The 24,012-nt window shown below is 51.3% G+C and overlaps 9 protein-coding genes across 9 annotated transcripts; 4 read left to right on the plus strand and 5 right to left on the minus strand.

Annotated features, from left to right (window-relative positions):
* Positions 1 to 356: 356 nt before the first annotated feature.
* On the minus strand, positions 357 to 4,474 carry BO94DRAFT_505497 (putative PHD finger domain protein). The gene is made up of 2 exons (XM_025609546.1): positions 1,740 to 4,474; positions 357 to 1,688 (listed from the first exon to the last, which is right to left on the minus strand). The coding sequence occupies exons 1-2, from the start codon at positions 4,187 to 4,189 to the stop codon at positions 626 to 628; spliced, it is 3,513 nt and encodes a 1,170-aa protein (XP_025473093.1). The 5' UTR covers positions 4,190 to 4,474; the 3' UTR covers positions 357 to 625.
* A 173-nt stretch (positions 4,475 to 4,647) lies between these two features.
* Positions 4,648 to 5,807, plus strand: BO94DRAFT_529722 (uncharacterized protein). Its single transcript, XM_025610510.1, has 5 exons — positions 4,648 to 4,748; positions 4,835 to 5,043; positions 5,110 to 5,118; positions 5,180 to 5,254; positions 5,325 to 5,807. Exons 1-5 carry the CDS (start codon positions 4,726 to 4,728, stop codon positions 5,414 to 5,416), a joined length of 408 nt encoding a protein of 135 aa, XP_025473094.1. The 5' UTR covers positions 4,648 to 4,725; the 3' UTR covers positions 5,417 to 5,807.
* A 25-nt stretch (positions 5,808 to 5,832) lies between these two features.
* Positions 5,833 to 7,344, minus strand: BO94DRAFT_505500 (N(6)-L-threonylcarbamoyladenine synthase family protein). The gene is made up of 2 exons (XM_025609547.1): positions 7,219 to 7,344; positions 5,833 to 7,149 (listed from the first exon to the last, which is right to left on the minus strand). The coding sequence occupies exons 1-2, from the start codon at positions 7,329 to 7,331 to the stop codon at positions 5,883 to 5,885; spliced, it is 1,380 nt and encodes a 459-aa protein (XP_025473095.1). The 5' UTR covers positions 7,332 to 7,344; the 3' UTR covers positions 5,833 to 5,882.
* Positions 7,345 to 7,679: 335 nt separating this feature from the next.
* Positions 7,680 to 8,462, minus strand: BO94DRAFT_6645 (uncharacterized protein). Its single transcript, XM_025617587.1, has one exon. It carries the CDS (start codon positions 8,293 to 8,295, stop codon positions 7,930 to 7,932), a length of 366 nt encoding a protein of 121 aa, XP_025473096.1. The 5' UTR covers positions 8,296 to 8,462; the 3' UTR covers positions 7,680 to 7,929.
* Positions 8,463 to 9,344: 882 nt separating this feature from the next.
* BO94DRAFT_6643 (DUF3433 domain-containing protein) lies at positions 9,345 to 13,562 on the minus strand. Its single transcript, XM_025617586.1, has 2 exons — positions 11,524 to 13,562; positions 9,345 to 11,447 (listed from the first exon to the last, which is right to left on the minus strand). Exons 1-2 carry the CDS (start codon positions 13,265 to 13,267, stop codon positions 9,610 to 9,612), a joined length of 3,582 nt encoding a protein of 1,193 aa, XP_025473097.1. The 5' UTR covers positions 13,268 to 13,562; the 3' UTR covers positions 9,345 to 9,609.
* On the plus strand, positions 13,363 to 13,949 carry BO94DRAFT_6656 (uncharacterized protein). The gene has a single exon (XM_025617588.1). The coding sequence runs from the start codon at positions 13,458 to 13,460 to the stop codon at positions 13,815 to 13,817; it is 360 nt and encodes a 119-aa protein (XP_025473098.1). The 5' UTR covers positions 13,363 to 13,457; the 3' UTR covers positions 13,818 to 13,949.
* Positions 13,950 to 15,866: 1,917 nt separating this feature from the next.
* On the plus strand, positions 15,867 to 16,978 carry BO94DRAFT_453699 (phosphatase PAP2 family protein; the record flags this gene model as incomplete). Its single annotated transcript, XM_025607577.1, has 3 exons — positions 15,867 to 15,900; positions 15,975 to 16,207; positions 16,277 to 16,978. The coding sequence occupies 3 exons, from the start codon at positions 15,867 to 15,869 to the stop codon at positions 16,976 to 16,978; spliced, it is 969 nt and encodes a 322-aa protein (XP_025473099.1).
* Positions 16,979 to 19,721: 2,743 nt separating this feature from the next.
* BO94DRAFT_453922 (citrin) lies at positions 19,722 to 22,042 on the plus strand (the record flags this gene model as incomplete). The annotated part of the gene is made up of 4 exons (XM_025607584.1): positions 19,722 to 19,901; positions 20,014 to 21,207; positions 21,277 to 21,439; positions 21,492 to 22,042. 4 exons carry the CDS (start codon positions 19,722 to 19,724, stop codon positions 22,040 to 22,042), a joined length of 2,088 nt encoding a protein of 695 aa, XP_025473100.1.
* A 538-nt stretch (positions 22,043 to 22,580) lies between these two features.
* Positions 22,581 to 23,814, minus strand: BO94DRAFT_529727 (DUF5321 domain-containing protein). The gene is made up of 2 exons (XM_025610511.1): positions 23,288 to 23,814; positions 22,581 to 23,222 (listed from the first exon to the last, which is right to left on the minus strand). The coding sequence occupies exons 1-2, from the start codon at positions 23,736 to 23,738 to the stop codon at positions 23,035 to 23,037; spliced, it is 639 nt and encodes a 212-aa protein (XP_025473101.1). The 5' UTR covers positions 23,739 to 23,814; the 3' UTR covers positions 22,581 to 23,034.
* Between the last annotated feature and the right edge of the window lie 198 nt (positions 23,815 to 24,012).

Below are 24,012 nucleotides of genomic sequence, written 5' to 3' on the forward strand. Positions count from 1 at the left end.
AGATGGAGAAAAATTCGACAAGCGAATCCGACAGGAATCCGAAGCGGACACCAGAAAACCAGAAAGAAAAGGTGATTCTAGTCTCCGAGCAATTCGAGAAGAAAGCCGGGGTATGAGAAAAGGAAGAAAGGAAAAGAGGATGGATGGGGAGAGGATGGATATCCGGTGATGATGATGAAAGAAGGGGGAGAAACCGGGAAAGAAAGTCGAGCGCGGCGAGTCTGTCTTCCTTCCATAAGCCATTCTGGACCGCCCGCGGCTCTGCGGTCGCCGCGCCAAGGCATTCAATTCATTCCATTCCTCTCATTCCCAATGCCCCATTTATTCAATAATACAAATTTCATTACTGTCCAACATCCTTGAATACATTCTGTGGAACTTCATTACATGAGTTGTGGCTATCTAGCTACCCACCTAAGACCCAGCTCTGACCTACCCAACGCCTGGCCAGCCGGTTTGCTGCCTCACAGCAGGGGGAAAAAACGAAAGAAAAGGTAAAAAAAAAAGCAAACAACCACAAAAAGGGGAAATCGGAGAATGGTAGTAGTAAAATAATGGAGTATAAAAAATGAAGGGAATGATCGCTGAAAACTCATAATATCTCCACCTGTACGTGTAATTGTAACTATTTGAACCCGCGCCATCGTCTTCGGGTCCGATGCACCTTGACACTCTGTTGTGTAGGTGCATCGCCACAATTCGCTGCCTCATTCGATCCGTCCATCAGCTCATCATCCTCCACGAGGTCCTTCAATTCTTCCTCGTCAAGCTCACTGAGCTCCTCGCTCATCCCTCGCATCACATCTCGCCCGGTCCACCGCTCCTCGTGGATAGTGGTGCCAATGGGGTCGAACGGCTGCATATACCACTGGATGCCTCCTTGCGCCAATGGATATTGTTGGTCGCCTTTGTAGCTGGGTGGAGGAGTCAGTGGCTCCTTCTGAGTCTCTAACGGCTTTGATGATTCCTCCTCCATCTCTTCACTGTCTCCATTGACTGTCGGTTGGTCCTCAATGGTAGGCTGTACACTCATGGGTGCTACATCTGCATCTTGAAGCTCTGTATCCTCCGAAGCAGCAGGGGCATCTTCCATATCCAAGTCGTCCTGGACTTGAGGTTCCGTGGAGGTCTCTGCAGGTTGGATTTCAATCGTATCAGGCTCGGCAGTTGAGTCTGTCTTCTCAGGCAAGTCAGAAATCCCAGCGCTATCCTCCGGTTCTGGTTTGGCTGTAATATCGGACTCCTCGCCCTTCTGGTCTGGACCATTCGGGATTTCCAGCATTCCTAGTTTCTCATCCCCAGGTTGCTCCGCCAGGCCGACCTCAGAACCCCTTCTGGACATGACACTGTTCTCCAGCATGAGATCAAGCTCCTTCAATTCTTGTTCGAACGGCTTCCGATTTAGCTCGCTCTCTTTCCTGATCGCGTCTTCTAATGCAGGCTGAATGGCCTTGATAATCCGCTTGGCAAGCTTCCTTTTCTCGCGTTGCTCGAGGCTCAGTTCCGGGGCGCGACCACTAATTTGCATCTGAAGCTCAGCAGTGTCTCCGGCCGGTTGGACCCCGATCTCCGTGGTGAAAACATGGGCCAGGTCGGCGGAGAATGTAGCAACTGATGGATAAAAGCGTTCTTGCAGCTTTGTTCTGATAGACATAAGTCCTTGTTTGAAGATAGCCTTTCCGTCAAGCCTGCCGTGGTGTTAGGACCAATTTAAAATTGACAGGAAGAGACATGCTTACACTTGGGCTTTGTCGAATATTGGCCAGAGCAGAGGGAAAATGGGAAAGTAGACGGTGTCAACGATACCGCGAAGGGTCTCCACGTCCTTCAGCTTTTCTCTCTCGCGCTTCTTCACCTCCTCACACAGTGTTCGTAACCTATCTAGATCATACTGAAGCCTCTCGCCAAACTCGATACGTCGTTGTAGCCGCTTGTGGCCAGTAACCCCCATGGCAACATAGTCCCTCCTCGTCATTTCCATAGACGAAAAGGTTTCCAGCTGCAATTGTAGGCGTTTCAGAAGCGCAGCTCCTCGCCTTGCCTCCCGTTTGAGGGTCCAGAACTTGCAGGCGTCTTCAGCATATTGCTTTCTTTGCCGAACACCGAAGCGCTGCAGTGAGGCCACAACGGAATTCAGCACGACCTGAGGGATCACAGGGGCACCGGACGGTAACTTCCAGATCGTCTTGGGTACTGTCGGTCGCTTGCGCTTGTTGCCGCCAACAGTGAGAGTGATGCGTGGTGTATGCATACGTTGTCCATCATCGTCCCCATGGTCGCAACCAAGAGGATGGGAGGGCTCCAAGGAAAGCGCCGCCGCCTGACTGTCTCCCCATCGGCGGCCTTGCATGGTGCTGCGGTAATACTCAATCGCCTCCGCTGTGGCAACGTCCGTCCCGTGTTCTCTGCGCCATTCAGGAGGGACATGCTTGTCGCAAAAGGCTTTAAGAAGATGCGAGTCCATGACGGCCGGGGTTCCATGGCCGGACTTCATCTTCAAATAAAGCTGAGCCCTCCGTGCACACGTCACGTGGAAAGCGACAAAGCAGTTCTTGTTACTACATTGGATGGAAGCTCCCATCCTCTGGCGGCAGATGTAACAGTGAAGCTTCCAGCGACTGCGAGGCACTTTCTCCACGTCAGTAATCGGTTCCATCAGAGACGGATTGCCAATAGACACCTCAGGGATCCATATGGCGCACAAAAGATGAGACCACTTCGAGGAAGTAGTCTGTTTGAACGCTCCCTCTGTGTTTGGACAGAAGATGCAGTTGACAGAGCCTCTTCCAATGAGCTGGCACTTGCGACAGAGCCATTGTCCCTCGGGGATGAAAGGAACGCCGTAGCATTCTTGATGGACTGCCAAGTCGCAGCCATCGCAGAAAACAATTGCGTTGGAGTTTTCGCAGTCACCATCATCGCAAATAGCACATTTGCTATCTTGCTCTTCTCCTGGCCCAGTCTCGCCATTTACGGCCGCGGCAGAGCTCGAACGAGGGCGTTGCGTCTGCGGGGGTTTCGGATTAGGTTTCGGAATACGTTTCTCTAGAACATGCCACTCCTTTTCGATCTTAGTCATGGTAATTTCGAAGACCGCAGGTTTGATCGGCTCTAGCTGATCTTCCCTTCGCTTTGCGTTATACTCCTCCAGCCATTTTTCGTCTTGCTCATCCATGTCATACTCCACGCGGCCAACGGCCGCATTGACCTCTCCTTCTGAGGTGACAGGATTCGCCGCGTCTAAGTCATCTTCCTGCGCACCCTCCGTCATCCGAATCAACCGACGGTCATGGCGAAGAAACAGGTCACTTTCCTGGTACCCGACACTTGCCATAGTGCGATCGACATAGTTCTGCTGACAAACACCGGGTTGATCATAGAAAGTAAACGGATCCCGTATGCGAAACGAGGGCTTCGGCAGCGTGAGCCTCTCCCGGGGATTCGGACCCGGGGGCGGGATATTCTTAGGCTGCTGCGTGATCCCCAAGGCATTGAGAATGGCTTCGGGTCGGCGAGGGGGGCGACCTGGCCGGCGCTTGATCGGGGATGGTGATGAGCCATTGGCGTGCGCGCGAATCAACTCCGCTATTGGGTCCTTCTCGCTCGTACTATCGAGACCGTTTGGCGAGAGAATATTGGCAATTGATGACGATGGCGGTGGTCGATCTACATCCTCTGAGCCAAAAACCGCAAACTTCGCCTCGATATCTAAGTCTGGATGGAACTCTTCCCAGCCTCGCTCCTCTCGCGGCTTGTAACCATCTCCTTGCTGTAGAGCAAGGGCAGCTGCTGTCGATGAACCAAAACGGCCGCGATTCTGGCTCTTTTCTCGTCTCAGACGCGCAGAGGGGGGTGTCGTTGGGACTGGGGGTGGTGGCGGAGGAGGAAGTTGAACAGGCTGAGGTTGAGGGCCTGAAACAGGGACCGGGGCATTGCGATTCCGGGAGCTGGACGAATTACGCTTGGCTGCTGGACTGGGCTTTGGCTTCGGCGGAGGTTCTTTCACGTCGAGTTCGATGTATCTTCCTCCACCACCAGGGCCGCCAGGAACATACTTGCGCTTCTTGAGCGGGGGGCCTTCGTTGGTGGTCGACTCTGAGCTCCGAGGCGGTTTCAAGGTCACTTTAGGCTGGGCTCGGGACGGTCTGCTTGGTGATGAGCGTTGTTTTGAAGATGAGACTGGTGCCATATTTTGAAGTGTGATAGGTATCAGCGCGAAGAGGGATAGAGAGGAAGGGAGCTAGAATAGATTTGTTGATAGAATGTCGCCGAGCGTACCGCTCAGCCGCACGTTATGGGATCCAACGAACCAAGTCGCGCCGTAGAGTCTAAATGAAACAAGGTCAAACGATCGAAGGGAATCGAGCATGGCTCATCCAAGCCTCCAAGGTCGAAAGGGAGAGGAGAAACCGAAAACGAGAGGGAACGTGGGCGACAGCATAGAGGGGAGGGGGGAGACGCGCAGGGCCGCGAGAGGGCGGGAGGGAGTTGGCCTGTCCTGTCCTGTCGGGTGCTGGCTTATCATCGCCGGACGTTCCTGTAAGCAACCTGCTGGCTGGTTGGCCGCCGTCGGGCCCAAAGGCGGAGAGAGCCGCTCTCCACACTCGCGCGGTTTCCGCCCAGCTAGGTTCAGTCCCTCTCCCCCCCCCCCCCCAAAAGCTCACAAATCTCCCAGATCTCAGCCCTACCCCGTACTTCTGCTTACCATCCACGGGTTGGCCCAGAATGAGTGGTCCCGGCGATGAGCGGTAAGTTGCCTCGGTCGAGAAAATCACCGTCCCCGGTCGAATGGCTACCCGAACCTCTTGACTAACTACTATCTGGGTGTGTTTAGATGGCGCGGAGGTCGCCCATATGACCAGAACCGCCACTCGGCCCAAAGACACTCCAACTCCCGCACAATGAGCGCGCACGGTGGATCTCGGGGAGGACAGAATAACTGGGGAGATTCGCGTGATCAGTTCGCTTCCGGGCCGCAGCAGGAGCAGCATGTCCCCGTGCGAGGCTTCAATGCCGCGGAGTCCAAAGGAGCTCTTAAGAAAGGTACGTACAAGTTCACCTACATGATAGATTGGCACTGGCTAACAAGCAGCTCGCGCCGGATTCTAGGACCCGGAGGTAATTGATTGCCCAATCGAGGAAGCCCGTTATCGAAATCGCTAACCCTTTTGCTCTCCAGAACCCAGACCGTATTACTATAAACCACAGGGGAAAGACGTGAACAGTCGCACTAGCGGACCCTGGGGCGCAAAACGTACGTTACACATCTGCTATGCGGGAGACACCACGGAAGATATGATCAGTGCCTAACTCGCAACGTACAGCCAATCAGATGGCGAACGGGAAGGATTTCTTCCTCGAGCTCCGGAAGCAAGTAACGGCCTTGCAACAGGGGGGTGCTGTTCCAGGTGGTTGACACAACCGCCCTGGTAATCTGTACAAAGTCAGTCGATGCTGGAACTGAACCTGGGCGGTGGCGTCCTAGGCAAAGTTTAACGGTATCTCAGGAGCCTGATATGCCTGTCGCGGCTGGGCTGAGAAGATGGAGTATATCTCTGGTGACAGGCTGATAAGCTGTCACGTCTGGATACTGGATTGGAAGGAGGTCCGGCGCAGATACTCGTCACAGACGAATGGTGCGGTTCTGAGAAATCAGATGGCATCATGTCTATGTAGGGTAACACCCCCAGCTTGACTTAATAGTTATGACACGGAATGAGATGTACATGATGGTGCGGATTCTGTACAGTTGTTATCTGGCCCAATCATGGTGGTGATACATACATAATACTATATACAATTAGAAGTACACTCGAAGAGTGAAGTGGTGACAGCGCTAGTCTATCTATCGTACAAAGTCGCCAACACAATCCTCATTCCTACTATACTCTTTCCCATCCAAAGGGCCCCAACACACCACCATCTGCTTCTCGCGGATCGAGTGTCCATTTCCTCAGCGCGCGAGAGGTGAGGTTCGTGTGCCAGCCTGCTTCAAACATCTCAATACCGGCCCATCCGATCATGGCAGCATTATCCGTACACAGGTAGGGCGGAGGTGCGACGATGCCAACGTGCCCGAACCCGCGGACATCCAGGAATGAGCGCAACACAGTCATAAGGTACTGATTCGCTGCAACGCCACCACTGACAACGAGAGTCTCGATCTCTTTGTCGGTTCCTTTTTTAACAAGGCTTTCGAGCGCCATGATAGTGCGCGATGCAAGGTGCTCAAAGCTCGAACGCATTATTTCACGCGCCAAGGCCATACGCTCGTCGTAGCTTATGGCCTGGCCAGACGCCTCCTTTGCGGCGAAAATCCTTGCGAGCGTAGTGCCGATGAAGCAGAAGCTGAACTGCAATTGACGGCTGTGGGACCATGGCTCGGTAAAACTCCAGCCCCATGAGTTTTCTCGTGGAACGAGCTCCTCGCCACGGGACTTTGGGGCTTGATAGTCGGCATAATCTGCACTACCATTCGGGAAGGCAAACTGTTCCAGCAGTTTACCATACATGGTAGTCTTTGAAGTCTGAAGAAGGTCGCTAGGGATGATGTCCCGAGCGGCCTTATCTATGGCCTCCCCAAGAGCTCTGTCCACAGTTGAAGCCATGATTTCGTGGTCAGTTATCGAAGAAGACTTGACCAACATCGAATGGCCGCCGGAGATAAGGATGGAGAGGAACGGAAATTCGGGGGTAACAGGCTGCGATAGAGCGACATCGGAGCTGCTATCTTGACCTCGGTTTAAGCAGGATACAAGGCGAGGAGTCAAGAGATGAGCCTGCATATGGTGAACTCCAACAAATGGGACCTGCCATCCGACCGACAGCGCTTTTCCTGTATCTAGTCCAACGAAAAGATTGGACCGGAAGCCGGGGCCTCTAGTGGCGCATACGAGGTCGGGTTTTCTGCGCAACTCTGAGCTGTTCGATACATTTATCGTTTGATGTCTTCCATGTTTTGTCTCGCATGCGACGGGCAAATGGGCGAGTGCTTTGTTGACGAGGCTTGCGATATTCTCTTGATGGGATTCGAGGGCCACAACCGGGTGTATGCCCTGGTATGCGCTGGTGTCGCAGGTTATCTTGTCGAGAAAATGAATTTGAACCGCATTGGCCTCCTTCTCAACGATTGCGACGGAGGTGTCATCGCTGAATAGTAGGACCCGATTATCAGCTATGCTATCGCGCAGGCGGGACTTTCGGGTGGATTAGACTCACCAAGACGTTTCAATGGCAAGGGTAAGTAGGCCACGGCTCCGGGGTCGGGAATTCCACCTCGAAGCATTACACAAGCTTTTTCGCAATGCCGAGGTGGAAAATTTGCTCAACATTGGGAAGTTTGAGAGACAAAGGAAGAATGCTGAGGCAAGCTTTCCGGCGCATGGTTCGTCGGCGGGAAAAAGAGTCGGGATTCTTCTCGCACGGACCATCGGCCCCCGGCTGCCACTTATAGATCGCTACATACTCCGTACTGAGGACAATGCTGTGTTGCCCAGGCAAGTCTACGATAAACCACACGGGATCAAATTGGATGCGAATGGAGCCATAACGATCGTAATTGGGTCACCCCAAGATAGGGCCCTATACTAAGTACAAAACGCCAGATCATATCATCACATCATGAACATAACAGGTTTCGTATACACGCTGAGAGTCTACTCCCATTCCGTCAAATGCACTCATTCCAGTAGTCACTATAGCTGCCGGAGACATCGGACCCTCTGCGCAGCCACTCCTGGCCTAAGGTATCGTCGTTGTCCAGGTGCATGATTGACTTGTCACAATCGAGTCGGGGTCGGGGGAACGCGGAGATCGATCATGATAGACTCAAGACCCTGCCGCGCGCGGATACCTGGCCCAGCGCCCCCGCTGATCTGCCTTTGGTCGTAGAATTGATTGCTGATATGTAAAGCGTCACCAGCGACGTCTTCATTCTCGCACGATCCAACGGCGCTCGTCCCGCGAAAGTTTCGTGTAGGTGCCGTAATACTCCTCGGGATTCTCAATTGGGGTCACACAGTGGACTGTTGGAGTGCCTTTGAATTGGATCCGTTTCTCTGCATGACTGGCCGCACCCGCTGAATGTTTCTTGAGAATACCCTTCGATGAGCAGGCGCTAGTATAGGAGTAGCTTGGCACTTGGAAGGACGAGAACCGCTTTGCGCCCGGGCTGGCAGGGGAAATTGGAGTACGCGGGACCGAGCTCGGTGACTTGAGGGACAAAGGCTGGCGAGAGGCGTTTTGCGCAGCAGAGATGCTCAAAGAGAGCTTAGGCTTTGCGGTGCGAGCGTACATCTTGACAATGGTAGCTGGAGGAGAGATAACTGAAGGCAGGAAATGTCACGTTCTCTGGGTGGTGGAATTGATGGAGAGTAAGCGCGAGGAGTAGCACAGATTATCAAGGAGAGATTCTGATCAACAGAGTGCTTCCAAGGAGGCAGGCGTGTAAATGATACTATTATTATTCGATGATGACCAAACAAGAAGCTGAAAACAGATAGTCGCCTGGACCAGCCAAACGAACTACTCAAGGATGAAAATAGAATGGAAACAAAAACCCAGCAAACCCAAAACAGATGGTGTGTCAAGAAAAGAGAAAGGGTCCTTACGCCCTGGGCTAGCTGGGCGGCTATATAGCTGTTCGACCTCTTATCACAGGGGGGGAGGCCCTGGTGGTGGGGAGGGGGAAGGCGAGGGGTTGACCGGGCGATGGATGGCAACCTATTTTAGGAACCCTTGGGTCGGCAAGTGACGCTTCGCACCCATTGGGGGTCGTCGATTCGTTGTCGTTCAGCAGAGCCCTTGAGACTAAGTGTGATGAAGGGGTGACTTGTGCCTGGCCGTGCAGGTGCTCGGCGCTTAGAGTGTGATGAACCGCGGCCATTGGCCCGCGGTCGCCACGCCCCCTCGTCGCCCGCCCGGCATATTTGCAACTTCCTGCAGGCGACGATCCCAACTTCCCCTCACCATGGAGACTTTCAGCAATTCTGCATAGACCCCGATGCCGAATGAGATGGCGATTGGCTTTTGGATTCGGTGCAGCATGGGCTAGCGTGTGGGACATGGACGGCACATGCATAATGGCACACCGACATCACATCCCGCGACCAGACCATTGGTTCTCGTCGGTCGTATCTCGATCAAATCTTTTCTGCTTTCCGAACGGAAGGGCCAGAGTCCAGCGTGTGGTCCATTGACGATGCTCCTGAGTCCTGACCAACCTATAGGAAGCCCGTGGGTTGAGGACAGCACCCGAGACCCAAGCAAGACCTCACTCGGGTGCAATTCGACGAACATGGCAGCTCCTATCACAGGATCAGAGGCGAATTTGGCGGGTAACCACGCACCAGGACCTAGACTTCCAAGTTCTGTAAAGCATGGCTGTAGCGTCTTTTGCCCATTTCCTTACAAACAAGGATTCGTGATATCGCACAGCTAGGTCGCTGTCGGTTCAAAAGCAATGTGGCGATGTATTCTTGGCCATTGCTCATGATCCAGACATCTAAATCTTACTAGCAAGCGCATGCGGGTTCAGATCCAACATCTGAAACAACAGATGCTGCCGAGGCGTGAATGATGAATATTGAAACCATCATGCATCGGCAGAAGTCACCCATTTTGGTCTTTTTTGTCAAAGTCGGATGTCACCCTTCGCAAAAGTGTTTGGAATCGACTTTTCGACGTGGTGGTGGACTGCAGTATCTCGCCTGTAGGGGGTTCGCTGTCGCGACGAGAGACATCTTCTTCCAGGATGTACTTCCATTTTCCATCAGGCATCTCATGTTTATCGAGTTTGTACCGTTTATCGAGGTCGGCAAAGTGTTTCTCTCGTTCACCTTCACTCCAAGCGTACGTGCCTTTGAAATCATTCAGGACCCGGCCATGGATCACCCACGGAATGATGGATCCAATAGACCGTGGGATGCGAGGAAACCTGAACCGACCCCTCCTGGTAAAAAAGACCGAGGCTACCACACACCCATCGAAAAGCACTATGAGTAAGACGTATATAAATGATGCCAACGACGGGACCACGGCCCAGGACATGTTATAGATGATGCCATCATTTATATGAGAAGGGGGATCTTGGTATTGGAAGTAAGCATCTCGTTCAAGCGAGAGATCAGTGGCGAAAATGGTCCGGTATACATCACGGGAGGCGACCTCCAAAACGTCTGCAGTAACGACCGTTGTGTTGGTGTCCAGGATACGATAAAGATTCGCCGTGAGCGCGCCAAACCAGTCAGCGTCACTTGCATTGTTCGTTTCTTGATGTGAGCCATTGTAAGTAACACTGAGCGGACTCGATAGTCTAAGGTTGTAGTTCGCAAGATTTGTTGACCCATTTTGCAGAATGGGTTCATCGACCACAGAGGTGCCATTCAGAGGAACATAGTACTGTATGTACCCGTCCGAGTTGAAGCCAACCGAGAAATTCTGCATGATAAGTTGAGACTCGCAGTATAACGCAACTGCGTTCTCAGATGTGGTCTGCAAATAGCCACTTCCGCTCGGGTAGGCGACCACGAGGACCGCCGGCTTCTGGCACCCGTTGGTCTCGTCAGATGTCGACGAGGCGAAAAAGTGGACCGTCAAACTTTCTTCTTGACTGGTTTCGCTGGTTTGAATTGTATTTATTTGACACACCGTGTCTGATTCGTTGAAGGGTGAGTACTGCCAATGCGCCACGTTTGACACAGAGTCCTCAGAATAGCTGTCGGCAATCGAAAGCTCCTTGCAGAATAGATCGGCTCCCACGCCCCTTATAGTGCCTCCCACAAGCCACTCGGAAGAGGTGTCTGTCCATGCAGGGAGAAATGAGTAGGTAGATGTGGTCCAAGAAAGTAACGATGTACCACTGTAGATGCTGCTTTTGATAGTGCTAAGTTCGGGGACTAGTGACGAAGGTTGCCTGATAGCAAACGACTCATAACTATAGTTAGATTTCATATCCGTGTCTGCCCTCGTCGGACCAAGTTCATGCTGAAAGAGTCCACTGGCCAATATGTTCATCGCTGTATTGAACATGCACGCCACTCCTACGAGCCCCAGTAGGATGTGACGGTAACTGAACCACCTGAAGAGGGAAGCTAGAGGGTTCAGTGAACCGTACTCCAGCAATAATGAAGATGCAGCAGATGCACCTCCTGCCTGGAGAACAGACCATGGTTCTAAAACGCTCAGATATCGGTATATTGAGAGGCAAATTGCTCTTATGATGGAGGCTATTGCGGACGGAATGAGCTGGAACAACGCTGCGAGGCTGTCGGAATCGAGATAGGTCAGGGAATGGAAAGCACCATCCTTGGCACACAGCACAAATATCGTCACAATCCCGGCAAATGCCGCAATGAAAAGGAAAATCTCGAGGGCAAATATTGGGATCAAGAGGAAATGTGGTCTTGGATCGGATTTGCCTTGGAAGATCTGTCTTTGAGAGCGGGGAACTATACACTGTCAATATACCGGCGCTTTGCGATTCCTCTCCAACAACGATTAGGAGAAGAGTTGGGGTGGACTCACCAGCGGATGGCTCGATGCAGATACGCGGAGGATCGGCGGCTCGTTGCCAGCGGCAAGTGTAATTTTGAAGGATGGTCCTGAGCTGTCTGGTTGATAATTCGTCAAGGTTCAAATGAGAGAGACAAGAAGCATCAATGACATCAGCCATGATACCGCACATTGATGCAATAGAGGCTGGGTCGCTTCGAAGCATATTCGGGCGGCGCGGGTAGGTGTAGGCCAAATACAAAACGACTGCCACCCCGAAAAGGAGAATTGCCTCGGACACAAAGGACTGTACCGGGCCAACTATGATTGCCATCTGGTGTGTCACATGAGAAGCCTTTACATAGTGTGATTGGCCACTGATATCGAATATCCTGTTCATCAAAGGTACAAAAGCACCCTGGACGCTAAGTTCAAGCTTCGACATCAGATCGCGCTGGAGGGTTGACGGTCTCACAGGCTTCTTATTCGAAGCCGATGTACCATTGGTAGAAGCCACCTCTTGCAAGATTATGCCTTTAAAATGAGTAGTGTTTAGAGACGCTTCAGACACCTCTGTAGTCGAATTCGGATGCAAATCAGCGATAGAGAGTGAACCGTTTACTTGAACTGAGATGCCGGCTTGGGAAGTCTGGTATACAATCTTGCAGCCAAATCCACTGACCTGGTGAGTATAATCAGAGCTCGAGAAGTCGGATTTCTGACGATCAACATGTTCGCTGGATTTGTTGAGGCTGATATCCACCGTCACCCCGATTATGTCGAAAGAAGCACATTGCTCTGTGACACTGACTCCAGATGTACTTGGCTGCCAGTGTGAGATCTGCAAAGATCCATTTGTCGGCGGAATGATGATCTCCTCAATAAGTTCCAAGGAGCAATTCTGTCCCGTCGATGGCACTTCATTCAAATTCCAAATCGAGGGCTGGCTATTGGGCGATCCGATACCAAATGATGAGGCATTCGAGGACACTTCAAGTGTTATAGCATCACTCACTTCCACCTCGGCACAAGATAGCTCCGCCCAATAGATGGACTGGGTAAGCTCCCACAGCTTTGTATCGTACTGCACATCCAATGGTATAGCGACCGGTGCCATAGCGTACTTGCTTGATTGTGGTTGATTATAAGCAAGGTCCCGATGGTCTCTGAGTCCAGCTCCAGTCAAGTTCAGATTGTCATTGTCCGCCAAGGCTCCCTGCTCTGCCAGGTTCACTAGATCCGGCCACGTCTCAAGGTGCTGGTTGTTATATACCGTGGCATCATCCATCTTGAACAAGCTGCTCTGCAACGAAGGGAACACTAACTGCAACAAGATACTCAGGATCGAGATGCAGACTGCAATCCAGTGACGGTTCCTCATAGCGAAAAACGGAGCGGTGGTATAATGGCCGAACTCATAGTTAAGGAGGAGCACATCGGCCGAAGCGCCCTGTGGCTTGGACAGTTGAAAGTACGGTTCGAGTCGGAGGGCGTCGTATTCAACAAGGGACCACAGGATGGCGATGATCATACTCAGAATGGTCGGGACATAGGTGTAGGCGAACCTTCGCGTATCAGTTATTTGGTCAGTCGAGGTAAAGAGGCTGAGGCTGCCCTTGTCGTTGCCCAATTGACGGAGGAACTCCGTCAAGAGTAGCATGACAAACATGAGGCAGGCCAGCGGGACCAAGTACTGTCGACGCAAGGTACGCGGAAGCCATCCTGAAGTCCGGTGTCGAGGCACATTGAGGGTGAGCTCTGTCATCGTCCTTCGCATCCGTTGAAATCACCTAGCGTTGATAACCGAAGAAATGGCTGGCATGGAAAACCAGTCACCGCATTCAACCGCGGTCCGACATGGCTGGAGACCGTTCAGGAGTGAGAAGGTCGGGGGTGGGTAAACCGCAAATAGGTCATTTCAGGTTGCAATTCGACAGATTTTGGAGCGGATAGGTCTTGCCGATGCTATGTGGCACAAGAAAGAAAGAGCCAGTGTCGTCTTCCACGAAGAGGCGGGTTGTTGCGTGAGGATCCGGGACGGCGGAGGTGAAGTCGATGAGGAACGAGATAAGAAACGAACCGGGTCGTGGTGCTTAGAAGGTGAGCCCCGGCGCCAAAACCATTTTAGAAAAATAGACAGCGTCGAAGTGGGCAGCTTGGCCTGTTTGGGATTAATCTATTGCACCGGGCCTCATTGGTACGTAGTCCGGGTGGAGCGCCCACTGGGGAGGGGGTTTTCGCGGTGGACGCTGGAGTCCTGGACGGGAGGATGGAAGAAAAGCCACCAACCTCGCCTTACGGTCCACGGCATTAGGGAATCTGGCTAGGACTTCTAGTCCCGTTTCGACGCGGGATGGAGGCCCTGGGTCACTGGTCAATCCCTCGTCTGCCGTCAGCAGTCAGCACTTCGGTGTACCGAAGCCCAATCAGTCCATCATCATCGGTGGTGGTGGGTCGTCGTCCAGGCTGATCATGGTGACAGCCCCAGATGCTATCCAGGTGTAGACATGATCGGCGGTTCCCTGATTGTCGGCATATCCAGATAGATTGCATGATTACACAGTACGGTCGGAAAGGGTTCTCCAAAGGGTTCAGACAAAGAGACTGTCCTTTTGTTGGGATATGACAGGAGAGAGTGACATGGAAAACTCGCGATGGCCGCCGAAACTTGGCGAGAGCGAAATGACGAATCTTGGATTCGTGGTAAGGCTTGGTGTACGTATTTTTAGCCGCCCTCTGCCCCACCCAGCCGTCCCTGCTTTCCCCTCGAGCCCTGGGGATCCTGCTAAGTTTCTATTACCTACAAAGTACTCCGTAGGTAGGTACATAGTAGTACTAGGTAACTGCTATCCCTTGGTAGCGAGTATGAATGTGACTTCCTCTTGCGAAATGGACATGCCAAAGATACGCACTTTCAGCACTCCTGAATCTGCAGTACATTTCGGTCTATCCAAGCCACAATGTCCTCACACAGGTATCAGTTATCGGTTGAGGGAGTCTCGGAATTTCTAGTATGCTTCTTACTAAATCCGCAGAATTTGAATCCGCGAAGATTATTCTTGATAGAATAACAGCTTGATGCAGAGGAGAGGGGAGAAGCTCTAAATGATAAGTATATCTACGATGTAGAAGCGCACGTAGGGTGGAACAGTCAGACAGTCTCTTACGGACTTTGCTAGCACATGTACGCATTGATTTATATCCCAGGTTCTCATGTGTATCTATTGTTCAGACACAGTCAAAAGATATTTAATCGTAGTATGATCTTCTAAATACTCTGAGGGGTTACGTTTCCGGTTCTCTGTCAAATTGTTGAGACATAGCGTTCTGCCGTTTTACCTCAGCGTTAATTGCCCCTCAAGCTGCTATGTAATTAAAGCCTCAAGTATCTCGGTGGTTGCAGGGAACAGTAAATGTGAATTTTAGGCTGGAGGTATAGCCCTCCTCTCTTATTTGTAATTGGATAGATAGTTAGTTGATATGGATACTGGTAGTACTCGTATTTTGATACAATGACGTCATAGGCTCATATGAGTCTACAAACCTCAAGTGATAGTATCACAAGTATCACATTGTCATGTTGATCCTGGCGTCAGTCTTCTAGGCCCGTTTGATGCTCATGCTCAAATCCTACACTAACTGTAGATTTGTATTGTCCATTCTGTTGATTGAGTATCTCAGGATGGATGATCAACAGGAACAAGCAGATTCAATTCGATGGTGGCAGCTCTTCCGCCTGTCGGCTGCTTCGGATACGATGGATATTGGAATAATCCACTCTAATTACTAGTATAGTACATAGTAGGTCTCAGAGTGGCTCTCACAGGAAGTATTATGTAAATCAGGTTGCTATCGGGCCTGAGCTGCACCTGGTCCATATGTACTATCTACCTGCCTAGGAATTGCTGGTGCTTGCTATTCAGACAATGTGACGAAACTGACTGGCCTCTAGACTAGCCGATCTCCCCTGCCTACTGCCTTGTTTGTGCTGCTTCAGCCTTGCGGCCCAGTTATGCAAACAAGCCAAAACCCACCACCAGCCGTCAGGTACTTATCGACCGATGTGTTCGGCAGCCACGGATCGACGACAGCTTCGCAACTCCGTCCTTCGTTGTCACCCTGGGTCTCTTTTCCATGCCTCCTAACTGACCGTCCGGGGTATTGTTACACGAATCCAAACACCTCATGACCTTTAACATCGGGGTTGAGAATAAGATCGCTTCCACCTGTTGGGCCTTTTGCTAAATCCGGTGACGTCAACTAGCGTATACGAAGCTTCCGCCTACAGTTACCTTCAACAGGGCGACAACCACAGAAAGGTGTATATAACTTGGCGCTCGCTTACATCCTTGGGGTTTCCGTCGGTATACATTACAATGGGTGGGCTGAAGAATATCCTGGAACCAGCAGGTAAGCCATTCTCATCTTCAATCGCAAAACCGCGTCATCCGAAAGTTACTTATTCGTCGCTATTTCTCCCGTAGCGATTGTCGCCGCCTTCACCGCAGGAACACTCATCAATCGGCGTAAGAATTCCAAGCTTCTAACAACACCAGATGTCGAGTCGCCATTGCTGGAGGCTCCTCCAGAGGATCTGAAGCCAAGCGATGAGGGCGCAGACGAGCGCACGATCCGTAATCGTCGAACCATACAATCACGGATCCTCGCCAAGTTTCCCTTCTTATTAGAGATATGGTATTGGCTGCTCACATATTGGGTAAGACATGTCTTGGAGTACCCAGTGCACTCTCTGCTTCTCCCCATGCACCACTGACTAAATGACCAGGTTTACCAAGGTCTGCGGGCGTTTTCGGCTAGAATGATTAGTGGCCATAAAGCTATTTTCGACACCGCTGAACGCCACGCCCTTTCCATACTGTCTTTCGAGCACTTCCTCCACATCGACGTCGAGCTAGCTGTACAAAGATATATTCTTGGGCAGAAGCCATGGCTCATGGCCTTCTTGGCACGGGTTTACTACTCACACATCGTTCTCGGTGTAATCTTCGTCGTTTATTGCTATACCTTCATGCAATGCGACAAGTATCAAGGAATCCGACGCACACTGGCATTTGAAAATGTCATTGCGTTCACGATTCTTACTTTGTGGAGGTGTATGCCCCCTCGTCTGCTGCCGGAAGAGTACGGCTTCGTCGACGTCCTGCACAGCAACACAGGCGGTTCAGCCTGGACGCAGAACAAGTTCCAACTTACGATTGCAGCGATGCCCTCGCTCCATTTTGGAAACTCGCTGTTCATCGCGCTCTGCTTGCTCAAGTTCAGCCCTCACTGGTACCTCCGGGCTATTGCACCCCTATGGCCAATGCTAATGGGTCTTACTATCGTTGCGACAGCCAATCACTTTATCCTAGATGCGGTTGTTGGCGCGTGTGTGACGCTCACGGCGTTTAGGTTCAACTACATCATGTTGTCTCTTCTTCCCGTGGAGAGGGCACTGTTCAGGCTGTTGCGCTTAGAGAAACCCTAGATGATCAGGGGTCCCTAAATCACTGTTATAAAAGAGCGTTTGTGTACAACCATTCCTTATCACGAAACCCGGTGTGAGATTATTCATATCGTTCCTGGACCTTGGATTGTTGTGCTTCAGGAAAGTGCATAGTCATTACCCGAAAATGAAACTATATTTGAATCAGCTCTGTAGCCTCCGTACGATACGTATCGTTCCGCCCAGTCGAACCGAAACAAACCTACCCGAAGACAAATGCACATCCAGAATATGCATCAATGCCACTTGTAAACATGTGAAAAATTCCGATAGCATAGCCATCACCTATTTGCCACGACAGCGCAGAACGGTCTTGCAAATACGGATCCTTCTTGGGAAGGACCACGTAAAGTTTCGGAGAATCAACACACGGGATAGTCCAGAAATCAAGGTGGTATAGGAAACTTGTTGCTACAATAGTAGTTTTCGGAAGGGGTATGATGATAATAGTGATGATTGTCGGAATTGGGGGGTGGGAACTCAAATTAAGCACAAGTTGTGTTTCTTTGTTCTTTGGGGGGCCCTTTGTGAATTTAGTTGGGTGGTAGTTGGATACCTATGCTATCATTATTACTTGGAATGGTGACTACTTAGTTGGAGATTCATGGATGGACCAGAATGTCCGAGACTAAATATTTCTAGTTGCATATTTATTTGCTGGGATATGAACATGGATGATTGTGATCAGAACTATGTCCCTAGGGGTTGGGAGGAAGGTTTGTTTTTGTTTATTGAGGCGGAGCCCGAGAAAGAGCCCGACATGTCTTGAATATATTGGATATGGTAGAGGAAACTAGTTGAAGTAGTAGCCCGGTGAGGATAGATATGCGGTGATGGACCAGCCTCGGGTGTGTGGAAGTGAGAGAAAGAAGTACCTACCAAATTGAGCTCACCCTCATGAGGGGGAAACGGGAGTGAGGCGCTTGTGGAATCTCTTCCCTGCTCGCGTGAGGACAGCATTCGGAGGAGAACTGCAGGAGGTCGGAGCAGGGCCGAGGCCGAGACCTCGCAATCCCAGACGGAGTGGCGCCGCTTTGGCCCGGAGAAAATGCGGTTCCGTGCCCATTCTGCAACCTCGCCCCTTGCTGCCTCAGGCTGACAACTGGAGGTTGTTCCGCTCGACGGTTTTGGTACCACTTTCCTTTCTGGGTTTTCTTTTATGTGAGTCTATAGTTTACTACTGAAATTCCCAGACATCAGGACCTGCGACTTCCCGTCTGCCTTGAACTCCTGCTGAGCCACAGTGGAAACAAGCCTCCCGGGGTCTCCAGGTTCGGGGTCTTTTAGTCGGGGAGAATCACGCCCGTGAGTATGGGGAAGATCAAATCCTTAGGTAAGATGAACACACTAACTAACTATCAAGTTCTAGTCTCCTGCTTGTCCCGGGCCCCCACCGAACCGGAGACGCTCGTCGTGAACAAGCCCGTCTTATTCACGGGCGCGTCAGATTCATCGGCCCGAGATGGGGGTAAGACTTCCATTTTGTGTGTCAGACGGAGATGTCATGTGAAGGCCAGAGCATTGCATTCCTATTGCTCGTCTGATGTGCTGCTGGCGTTCACCTGGAAACTCAAATCCGAAATTGATCCTGTACAGTGATCGCGTTCTCCGAGATCGGGTCGCAGGCCGCGTCTGTCTGCACTCTGCAGATACCCCGATGAGGGTCGAATATATAGATAGATTGGCATGGCCTCGCTACTCTGTTGAAGAAATGGGATGCATCGTGACCATACTACTCCGTAGATAACGTTTCGTTTGTCTTGGAAGTTGGGACATCTTCAGATCACTGGTTGTCTGGCCCTGGGGCCGATGGCTATCATATCGCAGGTGGCTAGGGTTCCGGAGTTACCGTGGCACGCCGAGAGAACTGGTTGTCCATGGCGAAATCCGTGAGGGGGCGTGGATCAGGTAGTGAGTCCCTTGGGTCGGCGCGGCTTGCCATTGTTTCAAGCGGACTAGCTTTCGGGCACAGGAAATTTCTAAAAAAAAAAAAAATCAAAAAGGAGTCTGATTCATTTTGAAGGTGATTCTGGCAATTGCCAGCTAGGAAGCTGAGTAGATCGTCTTCTTGGAAGAGGATAGTAGTGGTCCAACTGCGGAGTTAAATAACGAAAGGCAGGGCCGGGCTGACCAGGGTTCGGGGTCAAGTCCGAGAGCATTAGCCAAGAAAAAGGCCTCACCGGGCCGGCTAATTAGATAACACATGCATGCCAGGGGCGGTGAGACCGCCCGATGGGTTGGCTGATTCGTCCCCGGCTGCAGGTGGTCAGTAGGCAAAGAAAAAAAGTCAGCAGAGAGAGGCTTTTTATCCGATTGTCGTCCAAGGGAGGCAGCTTTGTATGATGACGGCCGAAAAAAAAAGGAAAAAGAAAAATTGGAAATCGACGTAAAAGAATAAGAATCCTGTAGCAGCAGCGCCTTACGGGTTTTAGCCCCAGTTTTCTTGAACAGCTCACAGCTGTCAGTTTATGATTCACTGCCCACCCCGGGATTATTATTATTTTATTATTGATCGATCGATTATCGCCTGGTGCTTTGCGCCTTTCCCTCCCCGTTATTTTGGTCTTGATCCCCCTTCTCCACCCACTCTCTTCTTATCCCAACCCCTTCTTATTCCCAGTCCTCCCTCGCTTGGCTTGATTGCCTGCTTTCCTTTTCGTTTCTTTGTTGCGCGGTTGGGTTTTCTTGGAATTGCATCAATCCTCTCAGAGTGCTGCAGGTCACAATGGCTAGTGTGAAGGACGTGGTCAAGGAGTCCCTGGTGGGCAGCTCCCAGGAGCCACAGCCATCGCAGCAGATCAAAAGCAATTTCTTGCGCCATGCACGCAAAGACGAGGTGACTGGCGAACTCTACATGTCCCAGGATGACTTCGTCAATGCTGTTGCTCCCAAGCATGAAGACTATGTGAGCTTCCCTGATCCTTGCCTTTCTTTCCCCGGATTGTCCTGCATGTGTCATACAAGTCGCGAGGGTCCTGTGCTTGGCTAATGCATGGAAATGCTGTTGCCTATAATAGCATAAAATCAACCGCGAGCATTACGGCGTTTTGTTTATGGTCGCCGACAGGCGCAGGACAGGCAAAGTCAGCCTTGCCGACTGGGCAACCTTCGAGAACCTCTTGGCCAAACCCGACGCCGAATACGAGATCGCTTTCCGACTGTTCGATGCGGAGGGAACAGGCGCCGTGAAATGGGACACTTTCAAGCAGGTGTGCGACCTGAGCAAGGGTAGTGATAGCATACCGTTCGACTGGAACTCCGAATGGGCTTCTCTGTACACTGGAAAGACTAAGCGTCGGCACGACATGACATACCCCCAGTTCGCTCAGATGCTTCGAGGACTGCAAGGCGAGCGCATCAGGCAAGCCTTCCACGTTTTCGACAAGGATGGCGACGGTTACATTGAGCCCGAAGACTTCCAGCGCATCATTCTCGAGACCTCGAAGCACAAGCTGTCCGACTATGTCCTGGAGAACCTCCCCAGCTTGTGCAACATCTCCGCAGGCACCAAGATCTCCTATGCCACTGTCCGTGCTTTCCAGAACATCATGCGCGAGATGGATATCATCGATGTCATTGTGCGTGAGGCGACCCATAACAGCAATGATGGGAAAATTACACGTGCGGATTTCCTGAATGCTGCTACTCGTGTCACTCGATTCTCGCTCTTCACTCCTATGGAGGCTGACATTCTATTCCACTTCGCTGGATTGGATGCACCATCGGGAAGACTTTCACAGAAAGATTTTGCCAAGGTCATTGATGCATCATGGCGTACGCCGATTGCAGTTGCTGGACAGGCTGCATCGGATTCGGTGCACAAGGTGGCCGAGAAGTCCAAGTCGGTGCTGTATAGTGTCCTTGAATCCGTGCACCATTTCGCCTTGGGAAGTCTTGCAGGTGCATTCGGAGCGTTCATGGTGTACCCCATCGATCTTGTAAAGACCCGCATGCAGAACCAGCGATCAAATCGCGTCGGGGAGAGACTGTACAACAACTCGATTGACTGCGCAAGGAAGGTGATCCGGAATGAGGGTTTCCTGGGGCTGTACTCTGGAGTTATTCCTCAGTTGATCGGTGTTGCTCCCGAAAAAGCTATCAAGCTCACCGTGAATGACCTGGTCCGTGGTCATTTCACCAACAAGGAGAACGGAAAGATCTGGACTGGTCATGAGGTTCTGGCCGGTGGTACTGCAGGAGCTTGTCAAGTTGTAAGTTATCATGGCCTGGAATCGCATTTGGTTGAAACTCTGCGATAAGCTAATGGCAAGCCTTCCTAGATCTTCACCAATCCCTTGGAGATTGTCAAGATTCGTCTTCAAGTCCAGGGTGAAATCGCCAAGTCTGTCGAGGGTGCCCCTCGCCGCTCGGCCCTCTGGATTGTCAAGAACTTGGGTTTGATGGGCTTGTACAAGGGAGCAAGTGCCTGCTTGCTTCGTGATGGTGAGAAATCCCTCCCCCTTTCCATTTGCCCCCATCTGACTCGATCTGGCAGTGCCGTTCTCGGCCATCTATTTCCCCACATACGCTCACCTCAAGTCCGACTTCTTCGGCGAAACGGCCACCAACAAGCTCGGCGTCGTGCAATTGCTCACCGCAGGTGCTATTGCAGGTATGCCTGCGGCTTACCTCACTACCCCGTGCGATGTGATCAAGACCCGTCTGCAGGTTGAAGCTCGTAAGGGAGATACCAAGTACACCGGGTTGCGTCACTGCGCCACCACTGTTTGGAGGGAAGAAGGGTTCAAGGCCTTCTTCAAGGGAGGTCCTGCGCGTATCCTTCGTTCGTCCCCACAGTTCGGTTTCACACTGGCAGCATATGAAGTTTTGCAGAAGGTGCTTCCCATGCCTGGGTCTGAAACCGATGTCACCCCGACCGGACACGTCGAACCCGGCGTCGGCTTGGGATCCGCAAAGGCTCCTCTGCCATACCTCAGATCAAGGAATGCCCTCAAGTTGATCCTTGATCTGGATCAGAACATTGGCCGCGTTCCGATCCCCTCTGCTGAGCAGTGGCCTAAGTTTCTCCAACACTCCAAGCAATAGATAAGCATCTCCTTGTTTTAATAGCGATGAATCGGTTCCTGCCTCTTTGTGTTCCTTTGTTTAAATGGAAATATTCTTGTTACCATACTACCCGATCTGTTTTCCTTGGTTTCTAGATTTTTGGCTTGGGGCAAAGACTACCTTGTGACCCTATCCATGTCCTCGACGGAACCGAATTGCATTTGCACATGTAACAAAAGCAGATAGAACTTTGGGAATGAGCCTTGTCATTTGTCATGTGCCCGGGTACCTAGGCCCGATCTGTGCATATTCTTTGCTGGTCCTTATGCTTCCTGGTCTGGCATGAGGCTTGCAGAGATCATTTCACTTGCCTAGGGTCGTGAGAACTACGTGCTGGTGTACAAGTGTCTGGTTTTTCCCTATGCAATCAATGTCCAGCGTCATCCCAGCTTGATGTTCAATATGTATCGTTTCCATATTTTCCGCATAGATGGCCGTTCAGTCTCCTGCATCATGTCTATTTCCTATCTAAACATTTGCATCTTACATATGCTGGTTACCTAGATATACGATTTGTTGCGGACCTTTAAGTAGATTGATTGTATTTTACAGAGCATATGACCCTTCCAAGTTATCTCCCGTTAGGGTAACGCCTCCGGAGTTCATATGATATGCTATGTGGGTATCATTTGAGATGCAATTGGAGATGGGAAAGAATCAAGCATACTTGGACAGGACCAAGCCAAAAGATGGTATGCTTGAGTCAGCCGAGACTAGATAGAGTCAGTATGCTATTAGAGGTTGCTGCTCCCTCGGCTTTTTTCGGATCGAACATGACCGACACTCAACTAACCAAGGACAACCAGATCACGACGATGTTCAAATCCTCAGGAATGCCCATGTATGAGGCCTTGGAGTCTCGGTACATATGCGCACCGCAGCTTTCACATTCGATGCACCACCGTGCTTAGTGGTAGCCTTGTGCTTACCCTCATCCTGGCAGTGTCGATCATCAACAGACACACTCTTGTTTAGAAGAAGTTGAGTTTCTTCTTTGACTTGGCATCGGTGGGTAAGCTCTTGTCTGCAGGACCCTCAGCAGGCACAACAGGATCCTTCGCGATTGGCTGTTCGGGCTCTTTGACCTGCTGTTGCTGGGATTCCGATGCGGCGGCCTTGCGATGCCATAATGAATCTTCCGCTTCGATTTCGCGCAGAACTATATTGGAGAAAGAGGGTCAGAGGATGAGTAGAGCCAGATGACGAAAGAAGACAACCACAGACCTTCCTCCCATTCTCTCTCCTTCGCTTCGTCTCCCGTGCCCAGCAACTTCTCCACATCTACCTTCTCCCCCTTATTGACCCTCTCTATCACCTCTCGAAGAAGTCTGATCTTCGCGTCCGTTGATCGGGTGTATGCCGCATACTCATTCTTCAATGCGATCATCCGGATGGCCTGGGACCCGATCAGGATGAAGATGATGATGTAGAAACTTGCGGGGTTCCATTCTTTGGACTTCGGCTTATATGGCTTGGTTTTTCTGGAGCCACGGTTTCGAATGAACTTGGGAACTAAGGATGTCCATACTGATGTTTGAGCCAATTTTGGTAGTGTTCTGGAGGTGGACTGTAGACGGTTCTGTAACTGAGTTGTTGGGAGCTGAAAGGGGCCGACAGGTCGGAGGGAAGGAATCGCTGGAGCCAGATATCGTAGAGAGAGCCGAGTGGCATTCATGGTAAATGAGCTCATCGTGGGAATTGCGTTGAAACGCGACGTCGAGGTATTCAAAGTAGTCCAGTGTCCAATCTGTACAGTGCTGCAGCACACAATCTGCCGCAGTTCGGCCTGAGGCAATCGGAGAATCGGGGTCACAATCCACTAGCACATATCAGGTATAGCCCCAGTGGTGGTTGCTGCGACAACGCGCTTTGCTTGGCTGCCGCCCGCTGTCATGATCACATCGAAGGCATGGCTCGAACCTCCATCATCAATCATCAGTGACTGCAGC

Source organism: Aspergillus sclerotioniger, assembly GCF_003184525.1.
Source record: "Aspergillus sclerotioniger CBS 115572 chromosome Unknown BO94scaffold_1, whole genome shotgun sequence".
NCBI classification, from domain to species: domain Eukaryota; kingdom Fungi; phylum Ascomycota; class Eurotiomycetes; order Eurotiales; family Aspergillaceae; genus Aspergillus; species Aspergillus sclerotioniger.